This window comes from Octodon degus, unplaced genomic scaffold (genome assembly GCF_000260255.1).
Source record: "Octodon degus isolate 3935 unplaced genomic scaffold, OctDeg1.0 scaffold00334, whole genome shotgun sequence".
NCBI lineage: Eukaryota > Metazoa > Chordata > Mammalia > Rodentia > Octodontidae > Octodon > Octodon degus.
In genome coordinates, this window is record NW_004524910.1 from 1,083,950 (window position 1) to 1,111,702 (window position 27,753).

Consider the following 27,753-nt stretch of genomic DNA (forward strand, 5'->3'; position numbering starts at 1 on the left):
ATTGGCCACTAAAGGAAGTCTAGGATAGCAAGGAAACCCTGCCCTTCCTTCAGGAGTGTGTGTGTGTGTGTGTGTGTGTGTGTTCAACCATACATATATGAGATAAGGCACTAGATAGCAAATTCTGGTAAGCAGTAATTCACGGCTATTAACTCAATTAGCCTCTGAGCACCAGGCCATATGACACAGGTTCCACTTTGCAAGACAGATCTATTTTTCTACTTCCTGCTTGAAAGCAGTTGCATGCAACCCTCCATTTGCACTTTGCTCCATTCCTGCCTCTCTGTGGATAGCTTTCCTCCTACTTAGAACTCTGGTCTTCTCTCCAGACACAGTCTCTGAGTCAGGGGTTGTGGAAGAATAGGAAATTGTTCAGGAAATCCAGGGAAGGATTCCCTGGTGAAGTTTGAGGCTGAGTCTGAGGGCTAATTCTGCATCCCTCCGTCTCTCCTTCCCATAGGACAGCCCTTTGCTGGTGGAGCAAAAATATCCTACATTACCTGGGAAGCTTTCAGGAGCCACGCCCAATGGAGAAGCTGCCAAGTCGACCCCCATCGCCTCCCAGGCTGACTCCTCAGGCAGCAACCTGCTAAGGCTGAGTGAGTTCTTGCCTCTGACACTTTAGGTCACTGCAGCTCACAGTTGAAAATGGTGGGCATCAGGAGGGCCTGGAACGGGTTGTGTCCCACAATAGTCCCCCCTTTGTACCTCACAGCACAGGCTGGGCAAGCTGTTTCCTAAGGTCAGCACTTTGGAGTCTTAACAGAAAGCAGGCTCTGTATGCACCCTGTCTTGTCTAGCTGTAGTCGCCCCATTTTCTTACTGTCTTCCATTTCTCTTCTGAACCCCTGAGGGTCCTTTCCTCCACTCTTTTCCTTCTCAACCTCCCTCCCAACTCTCCCGTCCCTTACTCTTCCTCTACTGTCTGGCTTCTTCTCTGTCACCACCTACTCTGTAGCTCTTCTGTTACCAGCAAGATGATAGTCTGGGCTCTTCCAAGTGAGAGCAGTTCTTCAACAAAAAAGGCAGTGGCTGGGGATGAGAATGTCAGTCCACTGCTATCCTTTTGGAGGGTGGGACCTGGAACCACGCAGCCTCTGCTGCATTTCATCAAGACAGACTTTCCTCTAAAGCAACAGTAGACTCAGGGGCCCCAAGGTGGGAATGCTGTGGTCCTGGCAGCACTCTTGCCAGTCTGACTCCTGTCCTTGCCACTCTGTGAGCCAGCCTGCGAGTCGGCTCGAGAAGGCCCGCTGTGCTGGGACAGCAGCTCAGATGAGCCCTGAAAGCTGTGTCAGGTGGTGCTCAGCCCAGACACTGGTCTGAGTGAGCCCTGGCACATGAGAGCTCCACATGGCCCTCCACTCAGCCCTCCCTCCCCCCCAGTCTCCGCAAAGCAGCACCAGAAGCATTCGACCCCTCCAGGGAGGCTTTCTCTCAGTTCTTTAATGCTGTGGGCATGGCTCAGTGACCATTATCCCTACCACTCTTCTTGGAATTATTTTTCTTTCTGTTTGAGATTTTCTCTCTTGTTTGCTGATGCTGTTTTGTTTATATCTTTGCTTCCCTGTAACTCTGTTGGGCTGGACTTTGGCCTCTTGTTCCTTCATATGGCTTCTCTGCTTCTTGGTTGGCTGGAGATCATGGCCGGAGTGTCAGTGCCCCCGTATTAGGTACTGTACCTGTTCCAGGTGAGGTGGGGAGTGAGAATGCTTTTGTTCCCTGCCCTCTACCCTAACACCTCCCCCTCCCACTTCTTAGCCCTGTTCCCCCTCTTTCCTGAATTCCTGCATCTGAGGGAAGGCAGTGAGTACCTAATTGAATAACCCACAAGTACTTGGATCGCAAACTCTTAGAATTTGAAGACATAAGCTTACACAGATTTGAAACATTAAGCTTACTAATTCCTTACCAAGAGAACCTGGAATGTGCCTGAGCCCCATTGGTCTCTGGGATTTTGGTGTGGCGCTCTGTGCCCCAAGGGCAGAGCTGGCAGGGTCTCCAGGACTGCCACAGAAGGATGGCCCAAGCTCGGAGAGGAGGGTGCCACAGTGTGCTTATTACTCCCTCATGTGTCAGTTCATCCTTTCAACCTCAGGAGACATAGAAAGTGGTTGGGAAGACACTACCACAGCCAACGACATCTCATCCACCTCATCCGGTACTGAATCCAGCCCCCAGTCCCCCCTGACACCAGATGGTAAACGGAGCCCCAAAGGCATCAAGAAATTTTGGGGAAAGTAAGTTGATGATGATGATCATAATAGTATTACTTGGGGAGAAAGTAAATTGGGGATGATCATAATCATTCGTTGGGTGGAGTTCATTGTCTTTGTGATGTAGCAAGGCATCTATGTCAGCCCCTGGTTCATCAGACTTTGAGACTGTCTCAGAGAAGAATTTGAGTTGTTTTTAGGGCCAAGAGAAAAAGGCTGACACACACCCATTAAGTACAGCCAGTTGCCTTATGTGTCACCCATTCTAGGCATCTATCAATCCCCCAATTTTCTGCAGCTTATTTGGAAAAGACATAGGTGAGACTGGATTCTTCCCCCTGAGACTGTATCCTGTTTAACCTTTGAAGATAGCTCAGTACTTGCTGGCCCAAGCAATCCAGTCTGAAATGAGATAGCAACTGGAACGTGTGAAGCATTGACCTTCACTTTGACCCCATGGGAGTACCCAGAACCCCAGAGGAAGCTTAGAATTGCGGCTGAAGACTGGTTACAGAACTTTCCCAGGTTGTGTTCTTGATCCATGGTCTTTGATCTCTGGAGCCTTGGGTCTCGCCCTGTTGCCAGGGGGTTGCACTGCCTTGGGGCCCTCAGGCTGTGCTGACAGTGTCTTTGGATTGCTGTCCACACAGAATCCGAAGAACCCAATCAGGAAACTTCAACACTGATGCTCCAGGGATGGCTGAGTTTCGACGAGGTGGGCTCCGTGCAACTGCAGGGCCAAGACTCTCAAGAACCAGAGACTCTAAGGGACAGAAATGGTAAGGCTCCCTGTCTACAGTTGCTATGTGAAATCCTGGCTGAGGTATGGAGGGTAAGAGCTGAATATCTCAGGACCATCTCAGAGACAGAACTCAGAGCTTTACACCTTGCCCTGTTGATGCAGCTGAACGCCACTCCTGCTCATAGATGCTTAGCTCAGAGAAACCAAGGGCTCCCTAAGGCTGGAAGTGTCTGGGCAGAGGCTCTAGAACAACACTCTACATCTGTAACCTACTCTCAGGAGTGCTGTGTTCACAAACCCTCATGCCCCATGGAAGGGAGCCATTTTGCACATGCATGACATACTGGCCTGCCGTCCTCAGATTTCAAGGTCTTGCCACATCTTCCTCATGTTTGAAAGGCAAGAAATTTCCAGATCCATCTATGCTGTGATGGGTGTCCTCACTACTATTTTATACTCCAGGTTCTTAAAAAGAAAGAACAATGAGAATGTAAAGACCAAGAGAATGATACCTCTGGCCACAAATGTAAATTCTCAGTAAATGGCAGGAGCCTGGGGAATCTAAGGACATGGTTAGTGGCTTACCTACTGTATTCCATAATTAGATATTCCAATTTACCCTGCATTTTTCCTGACTCAGACATTACTGATGTTTCTGGCTTTTTTTGCGATGAAAAAGTCAAGCTACAGTAAACTTGAATGACCCATGTTGGTTCCAATTATGACAGTTTCTTCAAGGATTGACCCTAGAGGGTAATGACTGGGGCAAAGTGTAGGGATGTTTCTAAGACCGTTGGCCTTTTTGTAGAGCAGAGCTGTATGGTAAAGAAGCCCACTGACATTCTGTCTTCACTTTAGGGTGAGGTAGCCAAGGTCAGGAAGCTCTCTGCCAGAAGAAAAAACTGCAACTGCAGCACATGGCTGCTTTGCGGGAATGCTTTTGTGTCTTATTTACCATAACAATGGTTGATAAAGGGAATAAGCATGATGAGGTCTTGCCCGGATGGCAGTGTTTATCCCAGCAGTGCCTGTGGTAATGAAATGAATATGCTGGCAGCAAAGAAAGGCTGTCATTACGCTAGGGCTGAAATGTAGTATAATTATATGCTAATATGCTCTGATGTTTGTGTTTATAGATATTTATGGCAAAACTTTTTTAAAAATGTTTTCACTACTATGCATGTAGCAAAAGTAATTTGTTACTAAAAGCCTCCAGCCCTGATCCCTTTTTTCTTATCACTTTTTTAAAAGTTGGTATTTGACAGTAACATTTTATAGAAATCTCACTGAGATCATAGACAATGGTTGTTAGCCCCCCATCACCAGGTAAACTTTTATTGAATTACATGCCAGTCAGCACCACTGTATAGGTGACTTAATCATGCATCCTTGTCAGCAAGCATTAAATATTTAAAATTTTTGCACTTCTGAAGACTTTCAAAGAATTACATTTTTATTGCTAATTTGCATGATAATCGTTCTAGTTCTTCCTTGTGCATTGTCTGCATTTTTTTTTTTTTTTGCCAGTTTTATTCCATGATTAGTGTCTTTCCTGTAGTCTTCTGTGTGCTCTCCATAGGTTGAGATATTAAGCTGCGTCTAATCATTGTGACAGGGCATTTTTAAGCTCATGGCAGAATTCCTTTTGCTTGTCAACTTTGATATGTAGAATTTTTATATTTCTGTATAATCTTCATTAACTTTTCATTTGTGATTTCTTTCATTATTTTGTTTTTAAAATTTCTTTTTTTTTTGTATTTATGGAAGGGTCCTAGTATATTCAGGGTCTCACTACTAGATTGAACTCATAGTGATCTGGCTGTTTACAGCCTCCCAAGAGCTGGGATTACAGGCGCACGCCACCATGCCTCATCTCAATTGCCATCTCAGTGCACCCTGGGGGTGGAGCCTGCACAGCAGGCCTGGGGATTGAACTCCCAGCCCCTTTGCCTACTTGCAGGTGCTTTAATCCATTGAGCGATTTGGTTGGCCCTTCTATGATTTTTTTTTTTTTTTTTTTTGGCGGAACCAGGGATTGAACTCAGGCCCTTGCGCTTGCCAGGGAAGCGCTTATTCCACCGAGCTATCTCCCTGGCCCCCCTTCTATGATATTTTAAAACCATGTTTAAGTAACCAGATATTTTAGTTTATGAGTTTGGTATGTGTGTGTTTCAAGAAAAAAGGAAATAAAGTATCTTGTTTAAGGCAGACAGACTCTAGAGCCCCACACTGGGCCTCATCTTTGTGGAGGGTTTTCCTAAATTCATCTGTTCCGTGTGTTGCACACGAGGACTGTGCTTTTATGAGGGCTCTGACGATTTCCCCACCTCAGACTCCGCTTCATCATCTTCCCCCAAAACCAATGGGCAGAATCGGATTAGTCACGGATGTAAGGAAGTTCCTAGGCCTTTATTTGTGGGCCCCTTCCAGTGTCCAGAGAGGAACTCCTCGATGTACTGACAGTGTCAAGTGTATGGAAAATTTTCGTAAGTAATTTAAATGCAGCCAGTTTCAAGATTGCTGACTCTTTCACTCTAGTCTCCCTGTGGTACACCTTCCCTTATATCAAATGGTAAGGAAGTAGCTAGGGGGCTTCAGGGGAACTAACTGAGGGCAAGTTCAACAGGGGATTCAGTCAGTTTGGGCTTAAAGTATATGTATGTGACTTGCAGTCACTTCCTGTCTCACTTAGGTTTAGGTAACTCGTAATGGCTTCCATAATCACTTTTACTTCTTATTTGCCAAAGCACATTGATACGGGGATGCAAATCAGAGGTCCTGCCTTGGTGTGACTATGTCTTCTGGTGCTACATCCAGAAGTGTGGCAGCAGGAAGCAAAACCATATTTGAGATGTACAAAACCAGCATCTGGCCCGTGGAAGTTCTTTTCAGTCTCCAGATGTGTGAAATGCTGAGCCGTAGAATTGGTTCTGTTGAGTATCCATTCACAACAGAAACTCTCCTGTCAGGACTGTACTTGCTAAAAATGTGTAAGCAATTACAGATGGACCCTGTACTCTCCTCTGCCGTGGGATTGTCTTATCGGGCAATCACGGTTGCGTCACTGTAGCTGCAATTTGGAAAGGTGTTTTGGAATGTGTCGGTAACACTTGCGGTTTGGCTGTCCATGGAAGATACTGTCTCTGGGAAGATACTGTCTCTGTCTCTGTCAAGTAACTTCTCGAGCATGTTTAGCCACAGCTCACAGAGGGGTGAGAGCACCCGGCTCTGAGAGGAGCTGAGGAGGTGCTTGCTGTGGAACAACCAAGTCTGGGGTGTGTGTGTGTGTGTGTGTGTGTGTGTGTGTGTGTGTGTGTACACATACACATGTGGACAAACCATCAATGAGAAGACTGCTACGATGAGGACCAGAACTCCAGAGTGGTTTGAAAGGTCAGAGGTTTTCAAATTATCATCCTGAGAACACTTTCCTTCTCCCTTAAGTATTGACATGCTTTATGGATACATAAAATATTAATTTCCTTCCAATTTCCACAAATAAAAAAAATGAATGAAATTAAAAAACCAAATCAAACATGATATAAAACTGAGGAAATGGACATTGAGAAAAATTATTCTCATATGAAGAAACACACTGTGGAGGAAAGCAAAATGCCGTTATCACACTAAAAACTGTAAGAGCAAGAAATAAATTCCAGACAGAAGTAGTGAGTAGGTTCCTGGGTTAAAATCATATGAACACATTGTTAGAAGATCATGATTTCTTGCCGATGTTTCCCGGATATACCAGCATCAACAAGGATAACATAAAACACATGCTGCGACCACAAAGGATATAGATTATACATTGGTTTGTGGATATCTTCAATTCCAAAAATAAGTTTATGATTAGCCACAATGCAAGAAAACTTAATGCTATGTAGTTTTGTTTTGTTTTGTTTTGTTTTGTTTTGTTTTGTTTTGTTTTGTTTTGTTTTGTTTTGTTTTTGCGGATCCGGAGATTGAACTCAGGCCCTTGTGCTTGCCAGGGAAGCACTTATTCCACTGAGCCAAGTCCATGGCCCCTATGCTATGTAGTTTTACTACTCATATATAGAAGACACTTGAATAGTGATTTCCCTATATTTTAAGCAATGACTCTAAGAGCATGCATGGCAATGCCAATTATAAATTGTGAGGCCACAGTTTTTTTTAAAAAAACTCTCCTAATTAAAAAAAAAAAAGAAATTAGACGGGGCATAGTGACACATGCTATAATCCCAGCACTTGGGAGGCTGAAAACAGGAGGATCAGTACATGTCTGATCTGTGTAGTGAGACCCTGTAGACCTTGAACTAAATGCATAGAATAAAAAATAAAAAACTTGACACTTGTCCGAGAAGAAAGACTAAATCAATTGTGGACACACGAAGAAGTCAAAGAATATCACTCAAAAGATGAGAGTAAAAAAGAACTATAGATGTATATATAGGGATTAATAAAAAAATTTTTTTCTCTATTTTGTGATTTTTGGGGGAGGTTGGTTAAATTTGTAATTTTTTGTCTTCTCATTCTGAGTTTTCACTAATTTTATGTTCCAGTTTTATACTTTCTGTGGTATTGGGGGTTGAACCCAAAGCCTTTGCACTTTTCTTATTTTTATTCTGAGATAATATTCTGTGAAGTCACAAAAAGATTGCCCAGGCTAAAGGTGGGAATTTGTGATCCTCTTGCCTCAGCACCCCCAAGAGTGCTGAGATTATAGCCAGGCACCGTAACACCTGGCCAAATTGTATAGTCCTCTGAAGAGGACACCGTAAACTTTATAAGTTCTAGTCCTTGTGAAACCTGGGCCTGCACCTATTCAGGAACCAGTAAAACATGGGCTCCAGGGCAGAAGTGGTCAGCATCTGCCTCAGGGTAGTGCCCTCTCTGGCACTTGTTCTAGAATGGTGCTTCCTGCCGTTTGGGCCCTCTAAGGAATTCCCTCACTAGAAATAGCTCAGGCGTTCAGCACTACTTTTCTTTTGTTCTTCTCCGTGAAGGGTGCAGTCAGCCTCTGTCCGATCTATGCCACAAATCCAGGTTCAACTGAGGTTGAAGATGATATAGAATTTTGTTCTTGTCCTTGTTTCCTAACAGCTATTTAGGTTGCACTTGTGTTAGGTAGCATGTGCATAATCTAGAGATGATGTGGTGTGGAGGACATGCGTAGGCTTAGTGTAAGTGCTGTTCATTTGGTGTAAGGGACTTGAGTGTCTTCAGGCTTTGGGATAAGAAGGGGTCCTGGAAGCAATCCCGCGGGGATACAAAGAGACTTCTGAATTTGGGGGAAAAGAATCTTTTAGAATACCTATTTCTCCATATTCTATAACCCCCATTTACTTTTAAAAATGAACCTGAAGTTGCTTTGTCCATCCCCACAAAGATTCCATTGGGGTTCTTTTGTATTTAGTACAGCGTCTACAGGGTCTCACTACCCAGATCAGACTCATAGTGATCCTCCTGTTTTCACCCTCCCAAGTGCTGGGATTACAGGCACACACCACCACACCCAGTCTCAATTGCCATCTCAGCGCGCCCTCGGGGCGGAGCCTGCATGGCCCTGGGGGACCAAACCTTGGCCTCTGCACTCTGCCTAAGCGGATGCTTTAGTCAGCTGAGCTATCTAGCCGGCCCTTCCACTGGGTTTCTTAGAGTGTTAGTAAGCTTAACATTTTAAATGAAAAATTGATGTCTAAGAACGGGTGGCTCTTAGTGAGTGCCTAGTGTGCCTGTGTGGAAACGTGACCTCGTCCTTCATTTATTCATGACTTTGCCCATCTTGCTCAGTTAGGATTTATAGCTGCCACATCAGCTCACTGTCCCCAGATCCCCATGCCCAGTCTCCCAGGCACACCCATGCCTTGCTCAGAATGTGTAATTCTTAAACCTGACAATTTGTAACTTTGGCTGCTATGAGTGGAATACATTAGTATTTGTGCATGAATAATACATGTTGATTTTCATGTGTTAGATTGATGTTGTATGTATATGCATGTAAGTATATTATATTACCAGCCACCTTACTAAGCTTTCTTGGGTTTTCTAGGTAGCAGTCATCACACCTAAAGATAATTGTTTTCCTATGATTGCAGCTTTCTAATAGCTTTATTTATTTTTATCACTTTTCTTTTTTTTTTTTAAATATTTATTTATTTATTTGTTTATTTAGTGTGTGTGTGGCCAGCTCAGCCCACCAGGGGGCGGGCCTGGCTGGCATGTGGTGCTGGGGATTGAACCGCGGTCCCTGTGTTTTGCTTAGCTTAGCTTGTTCTAAGTAGGTGCTTTAGTCCACTGAGCCATCTCACCAGCCCCTTTATCACTTTTCTTTACACAGCTCTCAGACTAGTGTTATTAATATGTACTAGTAAAAATCTGTATTGCCTTTATATTGATTTTAATGTGAATGCCCCTAGTATTTTGTTAGTAAATAGGTATTGGCTGTTGTTGATTAGAAGAAGGTTTTTTATTTGGGGTTTTTTTTGGTATTGTTTTTGGTTTTCATGTTAGAGAACTGGCCCTCCCACTTAGTTGTACTAATAACAGCGTTAAATCTGTGGACAAAGTGATTTCACTGGGATGTTTGTCTTAGTGGGCCATGCCCTGGGCAGTGGCACATGGCTGTGCATGTGGTTGCAGGGTGAGCAAGCACTTTCCTGGGATCATGCAGGCTGCCCCAAGCTCTAAGTGGCTGGATTGAAACTCAGACTATGCTGTTAAGGAGATGGAGGAGTGGCCTTCACTTGACTGGGTAGCTGCAAAATTGCGTTCAACTGCATCCTGTGATCAACTGGCTTGTTTGTTTAAAAGTTCCTTTCATGGGGGACTTTATTATAGGCAGAGCCCCCGGCTGTCTGCTAATAGGAATACACTATTTCCTTGCTTCCCAGTGATCCCAATGCTCCTTTTGCCCAGTGGAACACAGAGCGGGTCTGTGCATGGCTGGAGGACTTTGGCCTGGCTCAGTACGTGATCTTTGCCAGGCAGTGGGTGACATCTGGTCACACGTTGCTGACAGCTACGCCTCAAGACATGGAGAAGGTAAGAGCCAGGCATGAGACGAGGCTCCCATTTCTCCCCAGACCAATGCATGGGACCAGTGTGCAGGGTGTAGCTGTCCCCCCAATGAAGGAAGAAGGGAGGGCTGACAGTCATTCCCTCTGTAGCTGGCATCCCAAGGGATCCGCTTCTACCCTCTCAGAGCTTCTCCATCCCAACATGACATCCTCTGAGGAAGGACCACATTGCCTGCCAAAATTTCACATCTGGTCTTAATCTTTTAATTTCAGGAGCTAGGCATCAAGCACCCTCTCCATAGGAAGAAGCTGGTTTTAGCTGTAAAAGCCATCAACACCAAGCAGGAGGAGAAGTCTGCACTGCTAGACCATATTTGGGTGACAAGTAAGTACAGACATATACAGATTAAGTATGTTTCTAGTGAGTCCGAAAGGTAGAAAGAATTTCCTTATTGAATGCGTGCCTCAAAAACAGATGTCTGCTTGTGAAAGGCAGATGGATTACTAAATCTCTGAGGAATAAAACTGGAGCCCAAAGTCTAGTTTGCTGGTTTTTTTTTTTTTCCCTTGGCATCTACATTCTCCTATTCTCATGAATCCTAATGTGTCTACTCCTTCTATATTTGTAGGGTGGCTTGATGATATTGGCTTACCCCAATACAAAGACCAATTTCACGAATCCAGAGTGGATGGACGAATGCTTCAATACCTAACTGTGGTGAGGATTTTCCCTTTAAATATTTCAGTTGTGCCTGTGGTGGCCATTTTGAACTTGACTCTACTTCCTCCCTCAGATTCTTAAAGCCTTAAAATATATTGGTTGTCACATAAGAGGTCCCAAATAGTGAACTATAAACTATGGTGCTAAGAGAAGAATCTGTCAGTGTGTCTGTGTGGAGCTTTATGGCATATGAAAGATTTAGCTGTTTGATTGGGGAAGAACCTCTGTGGGTCTTTTGTCACTTTGGAAGCTGTGGTTCATCAGCTAAAACTTTTCTTTTGCAGAATGATCTACTCTTCTTAAAAGTCACTAGCCAACTCCATCATCTCAGCATCAAATGTGCCATTCACGTGCTGCATGTCAACAAGTTCAATCCTCACTGCCTGCATCGGAGGCCAGCTGATGAGGTAAGGGCAGAGGGCAGCCATGCGGGTGTCCTGCCCCAAGCCGTGACACCTGAAATGTTGCAAATGAGAAAGTAAGAATGACAGCATCACAGCATAGCTGCATTTCAGATCGTGGTTCTTGGGATTCTGGTACCCAGAACAGCCCTGTTGCCTGAACCATGGTAACCACTAACCTTATGCCTTCCCACCTTTGCTTAGGCAGACGATTACTATGGGCTAGAGGGCAGGGGGAACAAAGTGATCATAGGAGATGAGAAGTGGGATGAATGAAGCAGAGAAAAAGGAAAGGCAAAATGGAAAGATGGTGTCAGGGTAGGCAGAGAAGAGTCAGAGGAGGTACAAGGAGCCCTTCAGGAGCCAGATAGTTCAGAACAGTTTCCCTGCTTGTAGATAAAACATTAGCAAACTTCCAACCCAGGTACACAGTACTCATGAAATTCAGACAAACACAGCACCCCAAATCCTGGACAGTGCCTGACAGTATTGCGTGGACCTCAGAGTTCTTACTGGGTCCTTCCCGGACTGAAGGGTGGTAAGTCACATCCCACCTCCTCTTCCAACTCCACGTCCAGACACACTGAACAGCTCTTCCCTGTGGCCTACATCTCTTAGTCTCTTGCTATTGGACAAATATATGTTGTATACTTTTCTGTGTCAGTCCCAGACATGAGCATTGTGGAGACTGTGATGCCATGTGACAGTGCTTCTGCACACATATCTTCATTTGTGCTCCACTAAAATGTTCAGCCACACCAGAAAGGTTTTTTTTCCATAAATACTTCACTCACAACTCTCAATTCTGTTGAATCCCTGAATAAACACCTATATACCTTGATTTATTCCTCCCTACCCCCAAATTAGGCTGAAAATTAGAGTAACAAGATTATGAGTTCAGATATCTCTGTGTCAAAGACCCTCCAAGATTCAGTGAGAGCTGTTACTTGGGACTGGGAAGGCTTTCAAGCAGGTGGCCTGCGTAGCTTGGGTAACTATAAGGATCCACTCTTGTGGTAAGGGATCTGGGTAGGATTAGCTGTAGGTTCTGACTAGTCAGTGAAATTTTTCTTTCTTTCTCTCATAGAGTAACCTTTCCCCTTCAGAAGTTGTGCAGTGGTCCAACCACAGGGTGATGGAGTGGTTGCGATCTGTGGACCTGGCAGAATATGCACCAAACCTTCGAGGGAGTGGCGTCCATGGTGGTCTTATTGTGAGTCTGGAGTAGGCCACCTGCAGCGGGGACACACTGGGTTGTTCAGAAATTAATTTCCTAAGAAACAAATATTAATGCTAGTGAAAAAATAAAATACTTCACCTGAACTTCTTACATAATTTGAAGCCTCAGACAAAAAATTTTTGTAACATGTGGTTGAGAATTAATGTAACTCATGAAATTAAGATGGCCTCTGGAAGGATTTCCTCAGCTTCAGACCCAGAGGATTCTGGGATGCAGTTGTGTATGAGAGTCATTCCTGAAAATGGCAGCTCCTTCTGTTCCCAGAGCAGCATGGGGAAGTGAGGGGGAAGACATCAAATGCAATTTCCTGCTTGCTACGATATGATTCTTATCACCACTCAGATCTTTCAAGTGACAAAGCCAGAGGGGAAATGTGGAGGCAGTGGCTTAGATGTCATCTAGCCCTTATCAAAGAGATCCTGCTTCTCTGCTGATCTGTGAAGATGAAGTGGCAGAGAACAAATGTGCTAATGTCTCCTCAGAGCCAGGCCTCACTTTGAGCCTGGGAGGGAGAGGGTGTAGGATACACAAGTGGTGGTGCTTCCGCCCTTGCTCTGGAGTCACTTAGGCCCAGGAAGTTCATTTCTCATTGCCTGCTGACTAGGTTTTTTTTGTGGTTTCTTCTTAGATCCTGGAGCCACGCTTCACCGGGGACACCTTGGCTATGCTCCTCAATATCCCACCACAGAAGACACTTCTCAGGCGCCACCTGACCACCAAATTCAATGCCCTGATTGGTCCTGAGGCTGAACAGGAAAAGCGAGATAAAATGGCATCACCAGCTTACACCCCACTGACTACCACAGCCAAAGTGCGGGTGAGTTTCCAGACCCTTTCTGTGTGGTCCAGAGGTGCTGCCTCCTGGCACTTGTGTATTCAGCATGGAGGAGGGGGCACAACCAGCTTCCATGTGAGAGTTTGGCCCTGTGGTTATGCATCATTGCTAGGCCATTCTTAGTTTATCTCGAGTCAAGGAAGAGAGTGTGGGTTTGTGTATCCAGAAGCCGTGTGTGGGAAGTATCTCTTCTTGGACAGCAGGGAGCTTGTCCTCTGCCCCAGTGCTGTCATTATTCATCTGGCAAAATAGCTAAGTTCTGGGCCTGGGCTCCCTTTGGTTCGGTCCATCTGCATGCCGTAGCACCATGGGGCATAGTCAAAGTGGTCCTGCTGGTACAGGGTGTGTACCACTCGGCAGGGGTGCCTGCTTGCCTTGTTCTGTGAGGTGGTCAGTGCGCAGCGATCCAGAGACCCTGAGGTCATCCATGCACCAGCACCACTCCCTAGGCTCCCTGAATCCCATAAAGATCTGCCTGAGCAAACCTCTCCTCAGACAATGTCCATGGCTGACCCCATTCCCAACGGGCCAGCCCAGAGCCTCAGGTCCAGCTAAACACAAACACAGAACGCAGACCTCCTTCCCTGGGGGAGCAGGACAGTAAGTGCAGGTGGGGAGCATCTAGGAGAAGCAGTGCTGGGTACAGCTTGGGCCAGGAGGAAGACCAGCCCAGGGTGGCTGGCGTGATTCTGTGGCACCGGGCAGTGCTCCCCATGTGGTGTCAGCACCTGGGAAGAGGCGACTCCTCTGTGCTCAGCCCGGGATGCATCCTGTACCCTGTGGTATGCATTAGGATCCCTGACCATCTGGGAAACTGAGGGAGTTGCTGGCGGAGCAGCAGGAAATGGGTTTCAGGCCGTCTTAGGAACAGCTCTTCCTTCAAGATTACTCGCCAGTTGACCTTTCCTCAGTATAGAAACTGCTCTAGGAGCTCTGTGTGGTTTCATTTTATAGTATTTTCCTCATTGCATTGTTCCTAGGTCTGCTCTTAAATATACTGTCAGTCAAATGTGTACACTGGCTTGCTAGTCATCTTCCCATAACCTTGCATCTTCTGTGTTTTAGCCTAGGAAACTAGGATTTTCACATTTTGGAAACATGAGAAAAAAGAAATTTGATGAATCAACAGACTACATTTGCCCCATGGAACCAAGTGATGCAGTCAATGACAGTCAAAGGGTCTACAGTGGCTACCGGGGCCTCAGTCCCCTTGACAGCCCTGAACTGGATGGGCTGGACCAGGTGGGACCCGTTAGCTGATGCCCTTGTCACCTGGCTTCTGTGTGTACCTGAGCGCTCACAGTAACACCACGTGTGCTGCCACGTAACTGCACCTCATCCATCCCCTGCACCTGTGCATGGCTCACAGCGAACAATGTGGCGATGATTCTGTGCCCTGGGGCCGGTCTCTCTTCACACCCTGCTGGCAGCCAGGAGCTGGAGTTAAGACCTCTGCAAAGGGGCCAGGCTTGGGGACAGTTGGCAGAGGTGGACCCAGGAGGAAAGACACTTCAAGGTGCTTTTCCGTTTTTTTAATTATCATCAAAGTCCATCTCCAGCACGAGAACTTGGACCCAGGTCCAGGGACTCTCTGGTACAAGCCCCAGCGGCTCAGCTTTCAGGCACCACGCTGGGCTCCAGCTGAGGGAAAATTCAAGTGCCTTAGGCCTTTGGGCCACAGTGTCTTGGCTGAGGAGTCGAGCAGCAGGGATTTCTGCCATAGTGACAGTGTAATTGGGGTGTGCCTTACTACAGAGGTGGTCGCTTCTTTCTGGTAATAAAAATATTTATGTAGAAAGCAAACAGTGTAACCTATCTTTAATCCTGTTGGAGAAGAGAGCTGGGCACAGCTGGAGATGGAGTCCTACTGACGACAGTGTAGGTGCTTGGCCAGACGCACACAGGATTCACCAAGGGGGGTGGACAAGGGGGGACCCTCTCCTTCCTGCTGTCCTCAGGCCCCGCCTCTCACTGTGAAGTAGAAGGGAACCTTGGGTCTCACGCATATCCCGACTGGAGGCCACATCCATCATGCAGACCCCAGAGCTGGTTTCCGCTTCAGTAGCAGGAACCCCTCAAGCGGGTGGGCCACAGGGCAGCCGTGCCAGCAAGACCCTGGTCCTTCACATGTTTTGCCAGCTTCGGGAGCTATTGTAGGCTGGGCCTTCTGTGCTGGCAGCAGGGCTGGAACAGATCTGGCCTCTTCAAAAAAAAAAAAAAAAATGTTTTTTTAAAGATCTGGCCTTTTGATTCAGAGGCTGAGTAGCTGATAATGGACCCTCCAGATGGGCCCTGTCTGGCTGGAGACTGAGAGAGACGCTCATCTGTGCCAGTCATTCCCGGTCACCCCAGGGCAGCTCCTGGCTCCACAGGGTCCCTTGGGCCTCATCTGAAGAATAACAGCAATGTCCTAACCATCTGACAGCACGGCAAGGCCAAAAGCCTCGCAGGGGCTCTGATTCTGTCCCAGTCAGAGGTGATGCTCAGATTCCTGTCATCAGCAGCCTGAGGCTTGGCCTATTACCTCTGGCTTCCACTTTCCCTGAGGTCTAACTGCTGAGAGAAGCAGGCACAAACTTGCCAGCCAGCAGCAGTTTGGTCCTGACACCCCAGGGCCACAGTCTGCAGGGGCTCCTCAAGGCTGATTCCTGAGGTGGAGCTGGTCAGGCCAGGCTTTGTCCATTATTTTTTATGTCCTGGTGAGAGACTGCATGCACCTGTTTTCCAACCCTGCATGGAATTGTTTTGCCACTAATTTTCTGGGTATCCTCAGGCAAGTCTCATTCCTTTTCATGGGCCTCTGTTTTCCCACCTGTAAAACAGTTAATCTTTGACATCTTCCAAATCCAAAGCTTCTACATCCTCAAGAAAAAAGGAGCATTCCAATGTTACCTGTGGAAGAGGGCAGGGAAGGGGGCTGGAGTAGTGAGGAGGCCCCAGCTCTCCCAGCATCTTCCCCAGAATGCCACTGTCCTGGGGCATCACTGTCTGGGGCTGGTGCCTGGGCATTATGATTCTGTCCTTCGTCCCCGCTGCCTTTTGCTCCCAGAAAGCAGCCTGAACACTGAACATGTGTTGAGGGACAGCCTCTGCCTGGCTCTTCCTCCGTGCTGCTTCCTGTATCCTGAATGTCGATGCCGAGCAGGACATCAGGAGACCATGTGCATGCAGTGTGGGATCCTGGATGCCTTTCCTCAGGGACAGAGGCAGCATGTACCCCCTGCTCCTGTCACCCCCTCAGGCCTGGAAGCATGCTCTGGAGAAGCCAGGCCTGAGCAGGATAGGGTGTGCATGCCGTCTGCAGATCGCAAGCTGTACCCATAGGTGCTGACCAGGCTGCTGCCCACTTTACAGATGGCACCTTCGGAAGGCACTGTGACGCAGATAGGGCTCCTCTCTCAAGATATTCACCGTCTTACGGTAGGACTCTATTCTCACAGTAGGGTTGGTGCCATGGGGGTCCAGAAAGCCTGGCGTGTTGTCTACGGCCATACCACCCTGAATGCACCCGATCTCATCAGAAAGCCTGGTGTGGTGTTGTTGAAGACCAGGACAAGGTCAAGGGTGGTCCTGGGTGCTGGCCTCACAGCCTGAGTCCATCCTGCAGGCAGAATGCAGCCCCAGGGCCTTCTTCACTGGCCTGTTGCTGGGCTGCAGGCCCAAAGTTGAAACCTCCCAGAGCGTCCTAGGTCTTGGGTCCTTTTCCTAGTCTGAGCTGGTGAGGAAACCAAGAGGCTCTAGAAGTATCAGAGCCCCACCTTCATCTCTGACCTATCCTCTCTGCCACGAGACTCCTGCACGTCCCAGGCCATGCCTCTGACATCACAGATATCACAGGCAATCTGGCTGCATCCTGCCATGACCCAGAAGACCAGCCAGACCACAGGAGGCACCATGGTCTTGGGAGAAGAGCAGCAGTTTTGGAGAGCGGCAGACCTGGTTGAAGTTTCTGCTGTGCTCTACTGGCTTAGGCACCCTAGGTGTCTCATTCCTTGTCTGAGCTTTGGATTCAATATCTGCGGAGCTGGATGAATAAAGTCTGCCCTGCAGGGCTCCTAGGTAGAGCTGGCAGGAAAAGGCCAGCCACAGAGCAGATCTGTCTTCAAGACTTAAGATGTCCCGGGGCCCTTTAGTTCCATCCTGAATGTAGCAGCTGCTGTGTCCCCAGGACTGAGGCCTGGGCACTATACTTTGCTTCATGATCTTTCAAGGCACATTAGAAGCCTTTCTGAGGGTCAGTTTCCCCAAATCTAAGCAGGATCACTTTAATGCATCTTTCCTTTTCTTGGCTTACACAATGAAAGGTCTCTGCCCAGCCTTGCCTCCCTGTGATCTAAGAGGCCTTTGGTGGCTTTCTAAAAGAGCAAATGGCCTCTAAGATGAGCAGGTGTTTTTTGTTTTTTTTTTTAATCTTAATAGTTCTATTTATTCTGAGCCAAGGCTTGGGATCCCTGGGACTCCAGGAACAGGCAGGGCACCAATGTCAGACTCAGGCCATGCCCAGTGTCCCCTGCTTCCCTTGCAGTTGGGGGGAGGGGCGGCCCAGCTCCAGACTGTGTTAAACTGCCCCTTGGGCTATATCCTTTCAGACCCTGCTGAGCCAGGACCAGCTGCTGAATGATTCTCGCCTGACTACCCCTGACTCTGATGACTGGAGATGACATTCTTTGTGGCTGAGAGCCCAGAGAGGCGCGTGTGGGGCCCTGCCTTGGCCTCCCAGGGGACCTGGCACACAGCCATTGCAGAGCCCGGGCTGCAGATGGGGATGCCAGGGCATCTCGGCCATGGGTGCTGCTGGAACAAAGCAGAGCACTGGCGCGGGTGTCCAGGAGGCGCCTGGTGTCGCGAGGTGTTTCTAGCCCAGCCGTGCTCTTCACTGCAGCTTTCTACCTTTTGTACTTTTATACAAGGCCTGCAGGCGGCGCTTGTGGGGCGAGCAGTGAGATACAGCACACAGGCCCAGGGTTCGTGCTGCACCAGGAGGCTCCTACGCCAAAGGGGAAGAGCTGTTAGTCCATAAAACCGCTGCTGGAGAAAACATTCTGCAACTGTGTTCTGAATGTTCTGTGGTAACAGTTGAGTGAAATGACAGCTGGGAGTCTCTCAGAGCCGCCTTCAAGGAAACATATATTCAAGGTGAGAGGATGCAGGGTGAGAACAGTCCTCCCCTCTGCCCTGGCTGCCTCCACCTACCTTCAGCAGGGACCTGCTGGTCCTTCCTTCAGTCTGTGAACAGAAGTCCCATCACCTTTTCCCTCACAGCCTGAAATGTAATGTCTACTCACACGGCGCCCCCTAGTGGAAGACCCTTGGGCACCAACTCGCCACAATTTGACATTTTCCCACTCAAGCCTGCTTTGTGCTCTCTCCCACCTGGGAGAGAGGCGCCCGAGTCCTCAGTGTGCCTCCTTCCTCCCACTGCCTGGCTACTGTAGTTCCAGCTTTGTCTCTCATCTGGTTCCCGAAGCTGGTCTTTTCTTAGGTCCCTCACTCTTCCAACTGGTCCCCTCAATTCTCCTCCGTGCTCTTAAGGCTTCCTTCACAAAGCACAGTCTTAATCCTGTCATGCCTGGCCCCATTCTGGTCAGAGTTCAGTTACAGCGCCCTCACAGATGGCCACCCAGGCCCTTCACTGTCCTCAGCCTTTTTGAGCTCAGTGTTTGGCCTTTGCTCCCTTCAGGCCTCAGCTCCAGCCCCGCCCTCCCAGTGACGTCATTTCCCCCAGTCCCCTTCATGAAGCCCAATCCCACCTGTTAAGGCTCAGCACAGGCACTGCCTCTTCCATGTCTCTCAGGGAACCTTCATTCCTTTTCTAACCAGAGTTCAACTGCCCCACTGCTGTGTTCTCCGAACTCTGAAAAGCCTTGAATTTGTGTTGTCCTATCATATATTCTCCCTGAGCACAAACCCGCTGAGCACCCACTACTGACTGTAGTAGGCTGTACAGAGAGAAACAGGCCCAACTCCCAGCCCCCATCTGCTTCTGGATCAAGGTCCTGTTGACTAGCATGGTTGGCCTCCACACTCCAGGTGTGAGTAGCACCCCTCCTCCAGTAGTGACAACTGAAATGAGCCCAGACTTTTTGTCAAATATTCCCTGAGGGGCAAATTTGCCCCCTTTTGAGAGCCACTGGGGTAGAGACTGAGGTCACAATGGGAGGCTCAGGGGAGGAAAACTGATCTGGTCAGGCTTCCAATCAAGAAAGATCTCACAAGCCAGGCCCCTGGAGTAGGTCCCAGAGGCAGGAAGTAGCTGGGGGTGGGGACCAGAACAAAAGCAATGAAGGGTAAAATGCATGGCCAGATCTGCATCTTTGTAAAGTATCTGAGGGCAGGATCTTGCTCATGCCCAGCAGAGCGGGGAATTCCTTGTGGATGTGCTGAACAGGTGGGTGCAGGCAAGCTGGCCACACCGTCCCTGGCTGCCCCACACCCCAGTCCTATGAGACCATCATTGGCCACCTGTGGGCAAGACCTCAAGTTGGAGCTGTGCTGCAGAGCGCCCTGGAGCCATGGAGTCATGTGCCCATCTCTTCAGCTCCTTTTGTCCCTTCCTACTCTGCTTCACACACACACACACACACACACACACACACACACACACACCAGTGGCACCAAGTTGAAACACTGCTGCTGTTATGCCAGCTTTCGTGAAAAGGGGGGGGGTGAGTAACTTAGAATTTAAAACCAGCTCTGACACCCAGTGGCGGAATGACTTCACAACACCAGCTCTGATACCCAGTGGCCGAATGTCTGAGTTTGCTCCTCATGTGTACCATGAAGCACAAAATCCTCACAGGGTTGCTGGTCTATTCTGAGAATTATATGAAATCTGCAAAAATGGCCATACCCACTCAGGTAACCAAGCAGTGATATGTTGTCCTGGCCCTGAAGATGGTGACAGTGGGGCCTTGTATCTTATAACTTGAGTTCAGTTGATAGGGTCTAAGGCAGAGCTTCTGGGAGCTGTATGTTAAGTTGAGATGCTTCTGATTAGAACCACTTCTAGCCTAATACCGGGATGGGGCCAGGAGGATGCTGGGAAGAAAAGCACTCCATGCTTCCATCTGCTGTATACAACTGAGGAGGGTCTAGAAGGAGTCCCCAGAGCCACCTTCCCATTCCCATTTCAAGGAATCCCACAAAGAAGAAAGACTATACATGGAGGGGGCCTGAGGACTCTTGTAGGTTTGGCTTTAAAAGCAGAGCTGTCTGGAGAGGGGTTCAAGAGAGAGGGTAGTGGCAGTTGATGCGACCCCACCTGGATCCTGCTCTGGCACCATGGCCAGTGTGGCCTATTCTGACCACCTCCATGACACAGAAGCCAACTGTCAAGTACAGCACGATGGGCTCCTGACCTCAGCAGGGCCCACAGAGCCACATGTCCTGAGCTGTCTACTAAGAACTTAAATTTATTTCACTGAACTATGGAGAAAGGTACAATAATGGAGCTTTTCCCACCCTTCAAGCTGCCGGGCCTCAGAAGCCCTTTCTCCTGGTGCCTCCACGCCTTCTTCAGTCCACACTCAACAGAGTGGTGCCTAGCGTGCCTTCCCGGGGAGGCGTCAGAAGACACTTTTGCAAACATCTCAGTTTAACCTGGTGAAACGAAATTCACTCTGAAACAGAACAGACCCTGGGAACTTGTGAAGAGCGCAAGAGGTGTTAGTAGGTGAAAATCATGTCCTTCGTATAACCCAGCTTTCCCAGGCTTGGGTGGGCAACTTTGTGGACCAGAGCCTGGGGCCCACACACCAGGATTAGTGTGGCCTTCCCAGGCGGAGGGAGGTGCTCCCTGATCATGTCGGCAGTCACAAAGCCAGAGCTGTAATTCCAGCCTGAAATGAAGCAGAACAGGAAGTAACTGTGAGGTACTGGAGCGGAAGGGCCAGGCTGCCCTACAGAGGTTTACAAGTCTGTCCTGCTATTCCCTACAAAACCGTGAGAAGCAGCTGTGGGGCCTCAGACAGCCCTCTGGCAGCATTCACTCCAGAGTGCCCACTCACAGCTGAGACTCAGGGGCCCATGCTCCTGTGTGCTGACTCCAAGCACTGAGGAGGGTGAGGAACCCTGGTGAAGTGTCCCAAGCTGTGGTTAGGGGAGTGAACTGGTGTCGTGTTTGTGGGGTTGCATGCCCTCTGCTGGTCAATTTGGTGTATGACGAGATAGGAACGACGCTCCGCTGCCTGGGGCTCAGCATGGGAACACTGCGGTCCAGAAAAGGTGAGTGGTGATGGGTGCGTGGCTATAAGCAGTGATGTGAGAGGCGAAAGGACCAGTGGCCAGGAGAGATGCAGCGTATGATGGTTGCAGGGGTACAGGTGTTCAGGCAGCCAGTGGCTCTGTCTCTCTTGGTGTTCAGTGCAGTGCGTGGAGCACTGCTGAGACATCAGACACCGGCCCTCTCTCACCCTCCTTACAAGCAGGTCACCCGGACCCACCCTCGAATCCTGCACTTTCCATATGGACCCATAACCCCAGGCCTAATCCCCCCCCCCCAAGAAAAAAAAGGCCAAACCAATCCATGAGGACTTAGAGCTGATCCACAGCAAGTGAGGGCAAAGGGCTCGTACCTGAGGGAGGCCTGTCCAGAGTGTACCACACACTGAACTGCTCTGGATGAGTACTGGCAATTCCTTCAAGCTCCTTTCTCATCAGGATATCCTCCTCTGTCTAGAAAAGGAATATTAGAAAAGCCCCACTCACGGGCAGCACACATATCCTCCACACCGAGCACACAGCTGGCCAACACACCATCCACGCTGTGCTGTCCCAGCCTAAGTGCCCACCGCAGACTCCTAGGGCAGATGAGGACGCCACAGAGCTCCAGGAGACCAAAGCCTCTTATTTCTCTCTTTTGCAGTGAGTATCTGGGAGGCCGAGGAGTCTAATGGGGAGGGGACTGCCTGGAGACATGGGGCCTGCAGGCCATGGCCTCCATGTGGGTCTCCCCACCCACCTCCTCCGCCCACACTAGGCATGGGCATAGGGCACCCAGCTGGGAGAAGGCTGGCGCAGGCCGTGGTGTTTTGCCAGAAAGAGGGAGCGAGGGCGATAAGGAGAACAGCACTGAGCCTCGCCAGGGAAAAGACAGCCAGGGCCACTGTCTCGGGCTAAGGGAGCACACAGATGTGTGTGGCACCTGCCCCAGCAATTCCACTTCTGGGCTTCTGTTTAAAAAGAAATCTAAAAGTGGGAAGGCCCTGGCACAAGAATTCATCACTGCATCATTGATCATTTATACCTGGAAACGGAAAACCTGAACAAAAGAAATTTAGTAAACTATAGTACAACTTGACAAAGCCTGTGCTGAACATACAGGGCATCAATAAGCAAATCCTGTGTGGATATGCTAACTGAAATATATATATCAGACAGCTGTGCTGTTTTAAGGCAGGGAAGAGGCCATGTTGGCCTCCTCCATTGGCCCCAGTACATTGGCACGAGGACTGGAGCCTGCGCCTTCTGAGATAATCACTAGGCTTTCTCTTCTGAGGACTGCATGTATGCATTATTCACTATATCATATAGTGGACAATACACACACACACACACACACACACACATATATATAAAACAAAAAATACTTATATTCTTTTATATTTCCCAAGATTTCCATGAGAGCATCTTTGACTTGATTTTTATACTCAGAGAAAAAAAGAGAAAGAAATTAGGAAGGAAAAAGAAAGCCTAAGCTCAAGCCTTCTTGCTCTGGCATTCCCAGCAGGAACGTGGGCCTGGGCTCAGTGTCTGGCTTCGAGCCCACGCCCAGGCAGTGCGTGCGCAGTTGGTGGGTGCAGGATGAATGCAGAGCCCTGCTCAGCGAACTTTTTGTCCCACCGCTGCAAATCGGGTGCTGACAGGGCAGAACTGACCTGGTTGGCAAACAGGAGGGACATTCGGGTCCTGTCATTGGGGTTCTTGGTGATGTGGCGGATGAGCTGCAGCATGGGCGTAATGCCTGGAACACAGTAATTGGGCAGGCCGGCCTTCTGCGTCTCTGATGCGACAGTCCCCAGCCTGCAGCAGCTCAACAGCTTTCCCCTGTCCCCTGTGCCTGCTTGCAGGCGCTTTAATCCACTGAGCTATTTGGCCGGCCCCTTGGGATTACTTTCTATCACAGCAGTAAGTCAAAAACCCTGTTTCATTTCCCCATGATGGGAAGAGAATCCTTAGATCTTCAGCATCCTCTTTTGCAAAAAGTATTAGTGGTCAGTAAATGCTATGGGTTTTAAAGGGGCCATGATGGCACCTGGCCCCCTGGGCATGTCTGCCAAAGTTATTCTCTCCAGTCAGGTGACATTGTCCAGGGTCAGGGAGAGTCTGGTATGGACTGGATCCAGGCACATGAAAGAGACCACAGACGGGCCACACAGCCTGAGTCCCAGGCAGCCACCACATTAGCTAAGGGGAGCAGCAAACCATCAGATTCAGGATAGGTTCTTAGGCTGTGCAGCTAAGAGACGAGTAACTCAGGCCACCCCTTCTAGGGCCCAGCAACTGCAAAGTCTTGTAGGTCACTGGATGAAACCCTAAGAACCTCTTACCTGTGCCTCCAGCAATCATTCCCAGGTGCTGAACTAGTTTTTTTTCAGACGGGCTTGTTTTGTGCGGTTTGATTGCAATTCTCCCTAGAAGCACAGGGGATGTTTCTAACTTCTGCAGCAGTTCTTGTCAGGGAGCCTGCAAAAAATCACTGACTTCCCTTGGGACCTGTAGATGGCAGGTCGCCTCTGACAAGACTGTGCCGTTTTAAGGCAAGGAGGAGGCCACCGTGGCTCTTTCCATCAACCCCAGTACACTGGCACAGGGACGGGAGCCTGGGCCTTCTCAGGTAATTGCCAAGCCTTCTCTTCTGAGGACAGAGGCAAGCTGAAGCTCATAAAGAGCCTCACCTGCAGCAGTGAAGGAGGGAGTAAAGGACGAATACATGCCAAGTTCATCAATGTGGGCAACAGCACCCTGCTGCTTCTCACCCTGCAAGCTCAGTGACGAGGTCACACCAGTGAAACTTAGGATCTTCTGGACAGGGAGTGCAGTGATACACTGATCCAGGTGAATGCATGCATGAGGACTTGAAGCACAAGCCCATGTGGGGGCTGAGCAGGGCTCTGGGACAAGAAGGCCACTGCAGGAGTCTTCATCCTCCCAGCTGGACACCCAGTGTGATCCCACCAGTACCTGGCCCTTGGTAGAACAGTTGCCCAGTCGGCCCTCGAAAAAGGATGGTGTCTCCAATTTGCATGTTCTCCAAGTACTGAGTCATCTTCCCCCCTTCGGGATACTTAGGGTGTACGTTTTTGAAGTAGATCTGAAAAACAAGGCAGGGTGTTTGCATGCGCTGTGACTTATGGGCACTGCTGTGCACAACTACCAAATGCATCTGCTACAGTGTGCCACGCAGGGAAAGCGCTCTGCTTTCATGGCTGCTGCAAGCTGTCCCCTAAGACATCACAAGGTTAACTGTACCTCAGTTATTAAATGACATCTCTGGAAAGCCCCATCTGGGGCAGGAGTCCCCTCAGGGCAAAGCCACAGCCCCCAACCCCACCATCCTCAATAAGCTCAGGAGTGCATGACAGCTGGACACAATAGGCATTATTTACCTTTATGATTAAGTCCACAAAGCCTCGGTCATCATCACTGGAGACAGGTGTGTATGCCCTGATCACCAAGTCACCATTAATTTTGGCCAAGAGGTGGATATAGTTCCCTACGGAAAGGGCATCAAATGGTAAGTCTGAACACGACCAGCTAAGTACCACCCAGGAATGCCCTCAAGTACTGAGCCTTGGGAAGGGGACAAATACTGGCAAGATGGCACAAGGGGATGGAGGGAAGAAGCCCTAAGGCAGGATGTTTGGGTCCTAGGCCTGCCCTTGAACCTCCATGTGCTAGCATGACTACAGTCATATTGTTAAGGAATCTTAACAGGGACTTAAGACAAGAAGAGCAAAAGCTGGGAGGTACCATTAAAAATGACAAAGAAGAGTGTTTCCCTTTTAAAGAAAAATATGTTGCCTTTACAAACTCATTTTCTCCTGAACTGAGGTCTGTCATTCCGTCACAGCTGCCCTGTTTGTGTCCTGGTGCCTGGCACAGAGCAGAGTTAGGCTCATAGCGGTCGTGGGGCCTCAGGATCCAAACACCCATGATTCAAACAAAGCAGCAGCATTGACCTGGTCTGTGGCTTTGCTGAGGGGCAGCAGTGAAGTCTGAAGCATGTAGTTCTGCCCCTCCAGTGTAGACTTCTGTGGATATCATAAGGCCAGATAGCTATGGGTGCTGACAGAACCCCGGGGTCACATGCCAGGCTGAGTTGCTCAAGTATCTGGTGGATCTAAAATGGAGACTTTGGTGACTAAGGCAATCCGACATGAAGGCAGGAGCTGCCATCAAGAGATGCTAAGAGCTAGAGGCAAGGGAAGCCACAGTGCCAGTTTATGAGGAGGCCGACTCTTGGAATACCCAGGAAAGCAGATGGCAGAGTATGGATACACAGCTAAGAGAGACAGAAAAGGAGAGGAGACAGAGGACAAGGGCAGCTGGTTTGAGGTGCTCAAGGGAAGCACAAACAAGAGTCCTTGAGGAGGCCCTGACATCTGAGGTCCAAGCGCTTTGGCCTGAAGCCTGGCCATGGCTTGGCTGAGCCCCACCCAAGGACACACAGGGACACACACCTGCAGCAGCTTCCATCTAAGAGTTCCCATGGAACACAGCACCTAGAAGGGCTCTGTCAGATGCAGCCAGCCTGGGCATGGCCTGGCAGTGTCCCCAGAAATATGGGGTTGTCCCACTAATGCTTCTGGCCTCATTTCTAACCAAGCAATTAACACCAGCAACTCCAAGTCCCCCCATCAGCCATTCCCATAAGCCATTATACTACCTTGTTCTACTCTACTAAGCTTGTACGGCTTCCACCAGGGCTGAGAAGAGCATGGGTCCAAGCAGTTGCTAAGAAATTCTTTTTCTCAAGGTTTTTCAGTCTGTTACATGTCCTGCCAGGCAGGGACTGGAAGACCACCAGACCCCATGTGCTCTAGTACAGAGAAGGAGCCAGGGAGCCTTGAGGAGGCTCAGTGCCCCCTGGGTGTCCTGTGCATAATTCCAGCAGACTGAGGGTGGAGGGTTTTTGCAGACAGGACAAACAGGCCATGCTGGCTACTCCACCAGGAGGGAAGGAACACGCTGGGTTTCCCAGGGTCCTAAGGTTTTCCACATCACGAAGACTAACTTGGCTATCTAGAGAGCTATAGCCTAGAAAGGGGGTCACCACAAACTCTAGGGCTCCTGCAGCTGGTATCCACAATGACTGTCTTTTGTGTGGGTCTGAGGTCCCTGCAGGGAACTCATGTGGGACACCTGACTCCCCTACACGCCCTTACACATTCTGGGCTTTTCTCCTGACTAGGAAAACATCAGTGCCCCCAGGCCTCTTCCTGCACAGTGATCTGCACTTTCTGAATTTTCACATTCATCAGTCACTTTACCCACATAATAGCCCAGCTGAGGTAAGCAGGCAGGCCTGGGAAATCCCATGTCATGGGATGAAAATCAGAGAGGTTGAGGACTTGGGTAGGGTTGGTCAGCAAGGAGCCTCAGACGAGAACTTAGACATTCTGACTCTAGGGAACTTCTTTTCCACGCTCTTGAGGTAACACTTTTGTGTCAGCCAAGTGGGACAACAATGAAAAAGGGTGCAACTCATCCCCAAGTACATCTCCCCATCTTCCCAGGCTCACAGCATTCAGGAAGAATACAATCTCCCTTCATGCCTTGGGAGGTTGGAAACCGGTGTTCTGACGGAGCAGAGTGCCTGGCTTCCAGAAGCGTAGCCCTAGAGGTGACAGTGAAGAGCCAGCTCACCTACAGGAAGCCCTAAGACATGGTCCAGTGAGGGCAGTCCAAAGCGGAACCTCCGGGTGTTGTGGTTGATTTGCTGATAAAACAAACCAGAGACCGGTGGCTGTCAGCATCCAGGAGCCCCCCTTGGGTGCCTCTGCTCCCCAGCCAGCGTTCCCTCCCTCCCTCTCCCTCTCTTCCATCAAGCGTGGAGGAGTTGCACCGTCCCACTACCTCTTTCTCAATCAGGGGCAGCGGGTACTTGGAGTCAGGATCCTTTAAGGTGATGAGGTCTTTCCTCCGCGTGTTCATGCTCTTCAGGGCAAACAGGATCACTGTAACCCCAATGACCGTGATGGCCAGCAGCGTGGACGGGTCCTGGCAGGAACAAGATAAACAGAGCACTCAGGCCTCGCCATCCTTGGACAGGGTGTCCCTCCAGCACAGCTACTCGTCCTTTGCCAGTGCCACAGAAGATGCAGGCCATGTCTCCGAGGAGACGGGAAGAGGGAAGGGCACCGAACAACCCATCAGGCAGGGAGCCCGCGTGGGACAGAGTGAAAGGCCAGGGTCAGCTGCGGATCAGAGAGGCCGGGGACGGGGCCAGACAAGGCCCCACTTCCCTTTATGGGGAAGTGGACACTGGGAGGCCCCTCAGAGGCGTTGATGAGCTACTAAGGAGCAATGAGGAACCGGGCCTGAGTCTTGAGCTGAACTAGAGAGGGCGGGCCTGTAAGGGTCACCTCTGCACTCCCCAG

At 49.2% G+C, this 27,753-nt stretch overlaps 2 protein-coding genes across 23 annotated transcripts in view; one reads left to right on the forward strand and one right to left on the reverse strand.

The window, feature by feature from the left end:
* Positions 1-18,160, forward strand: part of Ppfibp2 (PPFIA binding protein 2) — a 148,678-nt gene extending 130,518 nt beyond the window's left edge. For 4 of the 22 annotated variants that reach the window (XM_004647864.2, XM_023708155.1, XM_023708158.1 and 1 more), the window contains 13 exons: positions 461-599; positions 1,641-1,673; positions 2,099-2,240; positions 2,867-2,995; positions 9,831-9,981; positions 10,230-10,341; positions 10,586-10,674; positions 10,962-11,084; positions 12,166-12,291; positions 12,947-13,135; positions 14,219-14,395; positions 16,478-16,573; positions 17,743-18,148. In XM_004647864.2, the coding sequence (XP_004647921.2) occupies positions 461-599; positions 1,641-1,673; positions 2,099-2,240; positions 2,867-2,995; positions 9,831-9,981; positions 10,230-10,341; positions 10,586-10,674; positions 10,962-11,084; positions 12,166-12,291; positions 12,947-13,135; positions 14,219-14,395; positions 16,478-16,573; positions 17,743-17,814 (1,578 nt within the window). In that variant the 3' untranslated portion in view covers positions 17,815-18,148. Of the gene's footprint in view, positions 1-460; positions 600-1,640; positions 1,674-2,098; positions 2,241-2,866; positions 2,996-9,830; positions 9,982-10,229; positions 10,342-10,585; positions 10,675-10,961; positions 11,085-12,165; positions 12,292-12,946; positions 13,136-14,218; positions 14,974-16,477; positions 16,574-17,742 lie in introns of those variants that run through there. The other 18 variants (XM_023708141.1, XM_023708140.1, XM_023708149.1 and 15 more) reach the window with 15 other exon arrangements.
* A 294-nt stretch (positions 18,161-18,454) lies between these two features.
* Positions 18,455-27,753, reverse strand: part of LOC101562603 (NADH-cytochrome b5 reductase 2) — a 9,755-nt gene continuing 456 nt past the window's right edge. Inside the window, exons 2-9 of the mRNA XM_004647865.2 lie at positions 27,230-27,373; positions 27,020-27,092; positions 24,760-24,866; positions 24,335-24,464; positions 23,701-23,784; positions 23,029-23,114; positions 21,727-21,826; positions 18,455-20,991 (exon numbers count right to left, since the gene is read on the reverse strand). Coding sequence (XP_004647922.2) covers positions 20,819-20,991; positions 21,727-21,826; positions 23,029-23,114; positions 23,701-23,784; positions 24,335-24,464; positions 24,760-24,866; positions 27,020-27,092; positions 27,230-27,373 — 897 coding nt within the window. The 3' untranslated portion in view covers positions 18,455-20,818. The remainder of the gene's footprint in view (positions 20,992-21,726; positions 21,827-23,028; positions 23,115-23,700; positions 23,785-24,334; positions 24,465-24,759; positions 24,867-27,019; positions 27,093-27,229; positions 27,374-27,753) is intronic.